Raw genomic sequence first — 12,325 nt, forward strand, 5'->3', positions numbered from 1 at the left:
AAAGAAGCCAGGCACAAAATGTATTATTTTTTTGCCTTAGAATATGATTCCATTTACATAAAATGTCCAGAGTAGGCAAATCCATAGATACAGAAAGCAGACTAAGCATTGCCTTGAGCTGAGGGGGTCAGGCAGAATGGGACAGCAGCTAAAATGAGTACAGGCTTTCTTTCTGCCATAATAAAAATGTTCTGAAGTTTATTGTGGTGATGGTTGCACAACTTTATAAGTTATACTGAAAACTACTGGATTGTACATTTTTTTTAATTTTTTTATTTTTTTATTTTTTAACGTTTATTTATTTTTGAGACACGGAGAGACGGAGCATGAACGGAGGAGGGGCAGAGAGAGAGGGAGACACAGAATCAGAAGCAGGCTCCAGGCTCTGAGCCATCAGCCCAGAGCCCGAGGCGGGGCTCGAACCCACGGACCGTGAGATCGTGACCTGAGCTGAAGTCGGACGCTTAACCGACTGAGCCACCCAGGCGCCCCTGGATTGTACATTTTAAATCGGTAAATTTCATGGTATATGAATTCTATCTCAATAAAGCTATTATGGGAAAAAGAAGCCCTAAGTTCTGTATCATATCCTAAGTAGAGCACTAATTTACCCCAAGATCCTTGTTTGATGCATACAGATTTAAGCATCCACCTACAATGATCATTACAACTGATGCTCAAAAGCCACCCTTTTCTAGTACTTTTTAAATGATTAAAATTTTTACGGTCAGGAAAAAACACTAGTTTTCTGGTACTTTACTGTAGAAGTTTGAAACTTTCAAAAGAAAAAAAAAAGTTTATTTAACAGAAAGAAATTCCACCAAGATGAAAGTGCTGGGAACCTGCAGGACAAAGGAACACTCAAATGGTATAAGGAACACAGAAAGACAACACAGGATTCTAATCATGCCCCTATTTTTCTAAAGCTGCCACATATCTATTAATGAATGAATTGAACGGTGAACTTCAAAATCTACAAGACATATTATTTGGATCAATAACAACAATTCTTAAAAAAAAAAAAAAAACAACTTACCCCAGATCTGTAAGTGGAGGCTTATCTCTTCCTCTTCTGTAGCAAAGGTAAATCTGTGGCCCCACAAGACTTCCATTATTGAGATCAGCTGACAATCCAGTTGGAGTAACATCAATACAGATATAATCCCGTGGCACTTCCTCCCCAAGAGATTTAATAATAACGGCAACATCTGTAATAGGTTCTTTTGGTTTAGCTACTTTATGACAGGCATCATTGAAGTGAATTTCTTCTTCCAGAGGCTTTGAAACATCAGTTAATCCAGCTACAACAAAGTAGTCAGCAACACGAGGCCCCTTATCTTCAATCATCTTCCATTACAGAAGGTTACATCTAAAAAGAAAGTGAAAGACTAACATTCTCCTCTAATAAATTAAATAAATAGAAGTGGTTTGTGCGTAAATAAAAATGAAAATCTATAAAAAGAACACCACTTCCCTGATAAACACAGTACTGTTATTACACATTTCATTTTAATATGTAAAATGTGTGGCCTCTTTAAGAAATAGGAATGGATTTAGCACTATTTTCTGAATATAAGAATTTCTGAATACATGAATTTCCATTTTTAACAACGTGGAAGCTTGGATTACCTAAGTAGACAGCACAAACAACAACAAAACACATCTTGTAAATGCACAGACTAACCTGTAAAAATGAAATCCCCAGGGCCTCAAAACACTGAGAAAACCAAAGACCAGAGTGCAGCATATGAGCTGATAATGGGTGGGGGAAGTTTGCTGATCTCGTCTCATCGGTAATCAGGGGGTTTGTGTTTTAAAAGGCATTACAGGGACCGGAGACAAGGCTTTGGGACCACATAAGATAGGGAATTAGAACTGAAATATCTGCATAAAGACAAGAGCTGCAAAGGGCTATATCTCCCATTAAAGAGTGGATTTAAAAAATCCATCTGCTGGTACAGTGAGATAATACTGGGTCTCAATCTGGGCCCAGCTTTTGGAAGGGAGGAGGTAAAAAGTCTCCTATGTGAATGTATAACAACAGGCCTACTCATACTTGGATATGAAGTTTGACCTTAAGCCATCTCCATTGTCCCAAGAAGCTCCAAACAGATATTAACAATAACTGTGTTCCCAGGCTAGTGGTACCCTGGGGGAAGCAAATACAAAACAGTTCTGGAAGGGAACACCCTCAACCCAGGTTTTCCACAGATAAACCCCAGCTGAAGATGACCTCCTATTCCAAAACTATAAAAACATACAAAGAAAAATCCACCCTGAATGAGTCTCAACAGATACAACAAACAGAGGAACTTCAAATACTACAAGTACTTAGGGCAGAGATGTTAAAAGTTAATACATGCTTATAAAAAATTCAAAGAAAAAATACGTAAAGTAAAATTCCATTATGTGTTTGCAAACACTTTATAGCAAAATCTCCTTCAGGTGTCATTTAAACCTTATTTGTTTCTTTAGGAGAATATGCCCCCCCCAGAGTGCTGTCATTGCTTATGTAACAGTTATAAGAAAAAAGTTTAATATATAGAGCAGATATTTTCCAACACACGTCTCATGTTAAACTTAGTTTCAATAAATGCAAAGAAAGGATTCCGTGTTCAAATAAATTGGGTATATACACTTCATGCCTCTTTCATATATTTATAATAAAATATATAAAAATATTTATGTCTCAACAGTACTTTGAAAAAGGTACCTGTAACTTTGCTTAGCCCAGGATTTCCCAAGTCTATTTGAACAACTGGTGAACCCTATTTTCCCACTTAAAAACTAGAAAAAACACCCTCAAAACATGCTTTAGAAAATGCTAAATCATTTTCCTTTGTAGACTATAAAATAACTGAGGGCAAACAATTTTTTATGGGGTAGACTTGTTTATAATATAATTATCACCATTTTCATCATAATCCCAAAACTTACCAAATTTCCTATATTGCTAATGCAATGAGTTTTCAGAATTCATGCCACATTTCTTAGAATCTGTATCCATTGCTCAAATATACTCTGTAAATATTCCTACTGTTTGCTTAGAAAACAAACCTAAAGAGGATCAAATGTTCCTACTTCCTTTATATGTATATGACTCCTATGTGGCAATTCCCTTACACATAAGATTTCTGCACAAAATAAAGGGCTTAAACTTTTCAGAAATGGTTCCTAGCCCAACAGTAAAGAGAAAGTAATAACTTGTCTCCTGAGTTAAACACAGAGTAGTCACCGTCAGCTGACTACATGTAACAGGTGCTGCATGAAAAACATGTAGTTTTACCCAATTGATCATCTATCCATTTCTAAAAAGTAGGAGAACAAAAGCACCTTTTTTTTAAAGCACTTCTGTATTAAACCTTTTTTCTTCATTTCATTACATAGTCTTTGTGTTTTTTAATGGCTGCAATAGTATTTAAAAAAATTTTTTTAACGTTTATTTATTTTTGAGAGACAAAGAGACAGAGCATGAGTGGGGGAGGGGCAGAGAGAGAGGAAGACACAGTATCTGAAGCAGGCTCCAGACTGAGCTGTCAGCATAGAGCCTGATGCGGGGCTTGAACTGTGAGATCATGACATGGGCCAAAGTCAGATGCTACCGACTGAGCTACCCAGGTGCCCCTGCAGAGTATTTTTTTTTTTTTAATGAATAGAACATTATTGAGCTCTTTCTTTATTGTTCATCGCTTTTACTTTTACTTACTTTGCTAATATTTTTAAGTGCTATGATGAATAATCTTGAACATAAACCTATGGCTACAACTTTTTTTTTTTTTGAGAGAGAGAGAGAGAGAGAGGGCACATGTGAACAAGAGCAGAGAGAGAGAGAGAGAGAGAAACCCAGGAGGGGCAGAGAGAGGGAGGAAGAGAGAGAGAGAGGTGTGGCTCACCCAAAGTGGGGCTCGAGCTCATGAACCTTGAGATCATGACTTGAGCCAATATCAGATGCTTAATGACTGAGCCACCTAAGTGCCCTGGCTACAATTCCTAGTATTTCTTCAGAATAAATTTATTGAACTAGAATTTCTAGGTCAAAAGTTATGTAACCAAGCCTCTATGTATGTTTATTTGCTTTTACGTGTGCATGAATTTTAAGCTATAAGCTCATGGTAGATACAAATCTTAAAAATACCTTGGTAAAACACTTTCCTTTCATTATAATGAAGACATTTAAATACTCTCCTTTTCCCTAGACTAATTTCATGTTATTTAAGTTTATTTATTTATTTAAGTAATCTCTACACCCAACGTGGGTCTTGAACTCACAACTCCAAGATCAAGTCGCATGCTCTTCCAGTTGAGCCAGCCAGGCACCCCCCTAACTTCGTATTATTTAAACTAAAGCATATAGTCACTATTGCATACTATATAGTTTTATGTATTTCTATGCAGAAAAAAGGGAAAGAGGATGAAAACAGTACCATCATGAAAACATACATGTATTTAATACGTTCTTTTGAAAGCTACTACCTTAACTGTTGGAAATAAAAACAGCTATTATACTAATAAGCAGATATTTGAGAGAAATTTGTATGAAAAATTCATTTTGTTATATCTTTCTGATTCACAAATTTTAATGATTTGATCTCATTTACTGACTACAGTTAACTACTAACAGGGAACAAATTATTGTTCTTCATCAACACATATAAGAAAATAATCAATTTTAAAGTGGCACTAAAATCCTCTTACATTTATTGACAGAGAAGTAAATGATCCCAGTTCTCTTGCCTTGATGTTGTTGTTTTCCATTTATTCATTTGGGGAGAGTGGTTAGGAAGGTAAACAAAATATTTTAAGGCACTGCTGACCAAGTATATAATGCCAAGGACATAGTTGGCGACATTCCAGGTGACTTCTTGCAAGAACTAAATGCCCTTTAATTCACTCAAAAAAAAGTCTATAAAGTCTACAATACTGAAAATGCATCTCTATTTTTTATTTTAAATCAAGTGTTATCAAAGTAAGTTTGAGGTTTAGAACCTAGAGGGAAGATATCGTTAAAAATTACAAGGCAAAGAAAATACTGAAAATCTTTAATATAAAAGTGAACAACAGTATTTTCTTAATTTTTATTTATTTTTGAGAGAGAGAGAGAGAGAGAGAGAGAGAGAGAGAGAGAGAGAGAGAGAATGAGCAGGGGAGGGGCAGAGAGAGAGAGAGAGGGAGACACAGAATCCGAAGCAGGCTCCAGGCTCCAAGCTGTCGGCACAGAGCCCTATGCAGGGCACAAACCCACGAACCATGAGATCATGACCTGAGCCAAAGTTGAACACTTAACTGACAATCTCACAACTGTACTTTTTGACAATTCCATTTAGGCAACAGACTTCCATTGGTGTGTAAAAATTACAATCCTCATGAAAAATACTACATATATATTAAGACAAAATGCCTTGCGTTGCCAAGAACTACCCACAGTTCCTTGGAAAAAGGATTCCTAGTTACACGCAAAACTTGGATTTTTAGTGTAGTGCATGAGAGCAAACCCCCCCAAAAAATTAGAGGGTACATAGGTAAGTTTCTTTTCTTTTCTTTTCCCCTGGAAGTAAATGTCTTTGAATGCATTTAAATTGGGGGCCACACAAAATAAGGAGTTGATCCAACAGCTCTGTAAATAATCAGTAATAGAAAAACCCTGACATAACTTTACTCAAGTTGGAATAATAATACTATGTCATTAACCAGTCATTGTTTTTTAATTCTTCTTTGTTCAACATGATATAGATAGCTTAAGGAGTTAGCTTATAAAATGTTTACAGCCATCTTCTTAAAATTTCAGATACCTGCTCAGCTAGTATTTCACTTCAAAGTACATTTATTTTCTTTAAGAATCGCAAACAAGAAGGATGTGCTCTCTATTCCCAAAAGGTTTATGAGAACTAAATTAAGAAATCATTATAAGAAAGCTCTTACCCATTCAGCAACTAATGGAGACTGGTTTATTTTTCTCCCTTTATTATTTTTTAATGCTTATTTATTTTTGAGAGAGAAAGACAGAGTGCAAGTGGGGGAGGGACAGAGAGAACGAGACACAGAATCTGAAGCAGGCTCCAGGCTCCGAGCTGTCAGCACAGGGCTCAAACTCACGGAGCTCGAAGTCAGACGCTTAACCAACTGAGCCACCCAGATGCCCCTGTTCTTCTTCTCACTTTAAATATCTGCCCAATCAATTCAGAGTCTTTTGTATTTCTTCTATCACTCCAGTAGGTCAAAGTAGTTAAGCATTTGCTACCTAGGCTAACTTTAAGGACAAGAAAAGAGTGGAAATCAGAGGTAACATTTTTAAGATATATGAAAAACAAAGTTGAGCATAGAAGTTTTGCAAAATTATAAACTATTACTCAAATGGTAAAAGGAACAAAAGTCTCTTAGGGAGTGATAAAAAGTCACACGCTCAAAACTTACATATGAAAATGGGCGATAACACAATGGACCAGTTCAACTACCCCTCACTCCAGTTCACTTGAATAAACAAGCTAGAAAAAACTTTCTTTTTTTACAAAGTAATTCCACAGTTAAGAATGTAATCTAGCTCGGGGCGCCTGGGTGGCGCAGTCGGTTAAGCGTCCGACTTCAGCCAGGTCACGATCTCGCGGTCCGTGAGTTCGAGCCCCGCGTCAGGCTCTGGGCTGATGGCTCGGAGCCTGGAGCCTGTTTCCGATTCTGTGTTTCCCTCTCTCTCTGCCCCTCCCCCGTTCATGCTCTGTCTCTCTCTGTCCCAAAAATAAATTAAAAACGTTGAAAAAAAAATTAAAAAAAAAAAAAAAAAGAATGTAATCTAGCTCATCCTTTCTTACATTACCAAAACCAGAGACCCTCATTTCCATCCTTTTTAAACTTCATCTCTCATTGTTCTTCCAACCAACTTATCTACTGTCTGACAAATTTAGTTTTGCTCTCTTCCTCTTTCACAAAACACTATTTCCTCTTTCTGGCTGATACATATTCATCATATTTGTTTTTAAACTTAAGTTTATTTGGATTTTCATTTAAACTTTATGAATTGTACAAAATAACCAAAAGGAAAAGAAATTCAACAATTCCATTCACAACAATAAATCTGGTTTATATTTGTTTCCTAGTTTTCTCTGAGAACAGAAAACTTCCTCTTTTTTGAATGTTTAATTATTTTTGAGAAAGAGAACATGTGTGTGCAAGCAGAGGAGGGGCAGGGAGCGAGGGAGACAGAGGATCTGAAATGAGTTCTGCACTGACACAGTAAGCCTGAAGCGGGGCTCAAACTCACAAACCATGAGATCATGACCTGAGCCGAAGTCAGATGGTCAATCAACTGAGCCACCCAGGTGCCCTCAAAAAACATCCTTCTCATCCTCATGCACAATTACAATATAGGATATCAATATTTATACGGTTATTTAATAAGTATTTTTCTAAACTGCTATAACCTTCATAATTATACTAAGGGGCTATACAATATTCCATCAAATAGAACTATACACTATAACTACTACCACATTTTTACATTCCTGGCTAGTACCTAAAGTATGATAGGCAGGTGCTTAAAAAAAATATTTGTGCAAACTGATGCAGTCATTCTGGAAAACAGTATGAAGGTTCCTAAAAAAATTAAAAACAGAACTACCCTACGACCCAGCAATTGCACTACTAGGTATTTATCCAAAGGATACAGAAATGCTGATTCGAAGGGGCACATGCACCCCAATGTTTATAGTTGCACTATCAACAATAGCCAAATTATGGAAAGAGCCCAAATGTCCACTGACTGATGAATGGATAAAGAAGATGTGGTATAGGGGTGCCTGGGTGGCTCAGTCGGTTGAGCGACCGACTTTGGCTCAGATCATGATCTCACAGTTTGTGAGTTCGAGCCTCGCGTCGGGCTCTGTGCTGACAGCTCAGAGCCTGAAGCCTGCTTCGGATTCTGTGTCTCCCTCTCTCTCTGTCCCTCCCCCACTCATGCTCTGTCTCTCTCTGTCTCAGAAATAAATAAAATAAATTAAAAAAAAAAGATTTTCTCTCTCTCCCTCTGCTCCTCTCCCCGGCTTGCACACTCATACACACTCTCTAAAATAAAAACAATATAAAAAACTAAAAACTAAAAAAATAAATCCCTGAAGCATATTATACTAAATGTAAGGTCTTTTTTCTATAATTCAGAATTAATTTTCTGAACCTCGATATCTTAAATACTGTCTGTAGTTGTTGAATGTAGAGCAGACATAGATAACATAGATGATTTGAATCTAGTAACGAATAACCATAACCATCAGGGCCTTAGGCAAAATTAGAAGTTTACGAGTAAGTGATTCATTAATTCATTCAACGATATTTTCATAAATACTTATTCAGATCTGACACTATTCTAGAAGCTGGTGATAGACAATACTGATGAAAGCAATAGCCTCTGCCTTTAAGGAGTTTCCTGTCTAATTCCACTTTTCCACATCTCTTTCTATACTTTTTCTTTCCTTCTTTCTATATTTTTATTCCACCTCTCATTGTCTTTTCTCCTATCACCCTTCCAGATTTCAAGCGCTGGCCTTCAACCTGCCCAAAGTTCTGTACGATCTTCCCCCCAAAAGCCCCATGCATAGACGTGACCCTTACTTCACTGTCCCTTTCCCCCATCTCCTTGAAAACTGGCACTCCTTCAGTATCAGCATTCTATGGAGATTCTGAAAGGAAAGAAACCTTATTTGTATATTTAACAATAGGGTGAGTTTCTTTCTTTCTTTCTTTTTTTTAAATTTTTTTGAGAGCAAGCACGTACGAGAGGGGGAGAGGGACAGAGGGAGAGAGAGAATTCATACTCGGCGTGGAGCCCAATGTTAAGTCTCGATTCCATGACCCTGGGATCATGACCTAAGCTGAAATCAAGAGTCATCTGAGTGCAACTGAGCCACCCAGGCATCCCAAACATGACTTTTTAAAAATAAGCTTTTTAGGGGCACCTGGGTGGCCTAGCCAGTTGAGTGTCTAACTTTGACCCAGGTCATGATCTCATGGTTTGTGAGATCACACCGCATTTGTGAGTTCGAGCTCCGCATCGGGCTCGCTGCTATCAGTGCAAAGACTGCTTCGGATCCTCAATCTCCCTCTCTCTTTGCCCCTTCCCCGCTCATGCTCTCTATCAGAAATAAACATTAAAAAAAAAAAAAAAAAAAAAAAAAAAAAAAAACCTTTCATAAAATAAAAAAGAAATAAGCATTTTAACCCAAGTCAATGGACTATGCAAGGTAAATTCCTTGAGCAAGGGGGGCTTACTTATTTCCTAATTTGGAGCCACCTTCTCTCTCAATATCTATTCCCAAGCAAAAACCAACACACACACACAAATCAAAACAAAACTAGGTAATTTGAGAGCTCCCTTTTGGACGATCATTAACCTTAGATTTATTGTAACAACAACAAAAAACTTAAGCTGGGAATAGACATTTATTAAGGGGATATTATTAAGGGGAAAGGATCTTATTACTCATCCTAGACTAATCCCTCATTTTAGAGTCAAAGAAACTAAATACCTAGCTAGTTAGAGGCAGACAAGGCAAGAATTCAAGTTCTTTAATACAGTATTCTTTACTTGAGGATGATGCCTCCAATAATGGTCAGTAATAGTGACCCAGGGCACATCATAAGACATCTTACAATAAGGTGTTTTGTTTTTGTTTTTAATTTTTTTAATGTTTATTTTTATTTTTGAGAGACAGAGCATAAGCAGGGAGGGGCAGAGAGAGAGGGAGACACAGAATCCGAAGCAGGTTTCAGGCTTTGAGCTGTTGGCACAGAGCCTGATGCGGGGCTTGAACTCACAAACAATGAGATCATGACCTGAGCCGAAGTCGGACGCTTAACTGACTGAGCCACTCAGGCTCCCCCTAAGGTATTTTGTATCACTTGTTATTCGTCATCATTATGTGGTGAATATATGCCAAATTCTGGGTTTCTTTTAAATATATAATTTATTGTCAAATTGGTTTCCATACAACACCTAGTGCTCACCCCAACAGGTGCCCTCCTGAATGCCCATCGCCCACTTTCCTCTCACCCCCCCCCCCATCAACCCTCAGTTTGTTCTCAGTATTTAAGAGTCTCTTATGGTTTGCCTCCTTCCCTCTCTGTAACTTTTTTTCCCCCCTTTACCTCCCCCATGGTCTTCTGTTAAGTTTCTCAGGATCCACATATGAGTGAAAACATATGGTATCTGTCTTTCTCTACCGACTTATTTTACTTAGCATAATACTCTCCAGTTCCATCTACGTTGCCACAAATGGCCATATTTCATTCTTTCTCATTGCCACGTAGTATTCCATTGTTTATATAAACCACATCCTCGTTATCCATTCGTCAGTTGATGGACATTTAGGCTCTTTCCATAATTTGGCTATTGTTGAAAGTGCTACTATAAACACTGGGGTGCAAGTGCCCCTGTGCATCAGCACTCCTGTATCCTTTGGGTAAATTCCTAGCAGTGCTATTGTTGGGTCATACGATAGATCTATTTTTAATTTTTTGAGGAACCTCCACGCTGTTTTCCAGAGCGGCTGCACCAGTTTGCATTCTCACCAATAGGGAGAGAGGGTTCCCATTTCTCCACATCCTCTCCAGCATCTATAGTCTCCTGATTTGTTCATTTTAGCCACTCTGACCAGTGTGAGGTGGTATCTCAGTGTGGTTTTGATTTGTATTTCCCTGATGAGGAGTGACGTTGAGCATCTTTTCATGTGCCTGTTGGCCATCTGGATGTCTTCTTTGGAAAAGTGTCTATTCATGTCTTCTGCCCATTTCTTCACTGGATTATTTGTTTTTCGGGTGTGGAGTTCGGTGAGTTCTTTATAGATTTTGGATACTAGCCCTTTATCCAATATGTCATTTGCAAATATCTTTTCCCATTCTGTCAGTTGCCTTTTAGTTTTGTTGAATGTTTCCTTTGCATTATTGAAGTCTTTTATCTTGATGAGGTCCCAGACCAAATTCTGTTAAGTGACTGGTAAATTAACTATACAGTGTTCAACACAGAAAACAGCTAAAAGAAACAAATCAAATGGGAAAAAGAAAAAAACTACTTACACATTACTGAAGGTCTTTCTCTGAAAATGATGCCAAATCTCAATTTGTGAATTCTGCAAGCCTCAGAATTTGAGAAAGACTGTATTGAAAAGAATAAAAATTGAAGTTAAATTAATCCCATTGAAATATTTCCTCCTAAGATGCCCATAGATACTTAAAGTTCTGTTAATAATGATAATTTTCAAAGAAAACTATTGCATATATTATTTGCATATGCTTAAGACCCAATAAGTAATTTTCAAACACCAGCTCTTCCACAAACACCTTTCAGTCAAGAATAGCAACACACTTAAAAACCAAAAAAATCAGATAATGACAGACAGAAAATAAAAGAATAAATAATGACACAAAAGAGTAAATGTGTACAGGAGCAAGGAGTATAAGAAAGAAAAAAAATGCCTATTTCTGGGGCATAATGTATAGTATCTCACTCCTACAATAAAATATACATATTTAAGACAATTCATAGACTCAAGTAATTTCCATTAGCAAATTTCAAAGAAGTCAATACTTGAAAGTATTTCCCCTTTATTACAGATTTTTTTTTTTTTTTTTTGGAGAGAGAGAGAGTGTGCAGGAGGGGCAGCAAGAGGGAGAGAGAGAAAATCCCAAGTAGGCTCTGCACTGGCAGAGTAGATGCAGGGCTCAAACTCACAAGCTGAGCTGAGATCAAGAGTCGGATGCTTAACCAACTGAGCCAGCCAGGTGCACCTGTTTTCTTAATTTCTATGATAGTTCATTATTAGTGTATGGAAACACAATAGATTTGTTATATTAACTTTATATCTTGCAACTTACTGAATTCATACTCAGCGTGATATGTCAATGTACTTCCTGCAACTATATATGTTAAATTATCTTTCAGCACAGACGCCTATAAATTGCTATTATTTTTAGTGAAACCTTTTATTTTCAGATAATTATAGATTCACATTCAGTTGAAAGAAATAATAAAGATCTGACATATCTTTCATTCAGTTTCTCCCAATGACAATATCTTACAAAACTATAGTACAATATCACAGCTGGGATACTGCATTGATGAATTCACCTATCTTATTTTGATTTACTCAGTTTTACTTGTATTCATGTGGGTTTATGTGCGTATACATGGTTCTATGTAGTTTTATCACATCCGCAGCTTCATGTATTATCATGCACGGTTAAGACAGAACAGTTCTATCACAAGGATTCCTAGTGTTGACCTTTCATAAGTATGCCCACCTTCCTCCCACTCCCCTCAACCACCATCCTTAACCCCTGTGGAGTC

At 37.3% G+C, this 12,325-nt stretch overlaps 1 protein-coding gene across 9 annotated transcripts in view; it reads right to left on the reverse strand.

Moving 5' to 3' along the window:
* Window positions 1-12,325, reverse strand: part of DENND4A (DENN domain containing 4A) — a 133,888-nt gene that overhangs the window by 95,431 nt on the left and 26,132 nt on the right. For all 9 annotated transcript variants that reach the window (XM_049613770.1, XM_049613774.1, XM_049613771.1 and 6 more), the window contains exons 2-3: window positions 11,056-11,134; window positions 1,037-1,369 (exon numbers count right to left, since the gene is read on the reverse strand). In XM_049613770.1, coding sequence (XP_049469727.1) covers window positions 1,037-1,347 — 311 coding nt within the window. In that variant the 5' untranslated portion in view covers window positions 1,348-1,369; window positions 11,056-11,134. The remainder of the gene's footprint in view (window positions 1-1,036; window positions 1,370-11,055; window positions 11,135-12,325) is intronic.

This window comes from Panthera uncia (assembly GCF_023721935.1).
Source record: "Panthera uncia isolate 11264 chromosome B3 unlocalized genomic scaffold, Puncia_PCG_1.0 HiC_scaffold_1, whole genome shotgun sequence".
Classification (NCBI taxonomy): domain Eukaryota; kingdom Metazoa; phylum Chordata; class Mammalia; order Carnivora; family Felidae; genus Panthera; species Panthera uncia.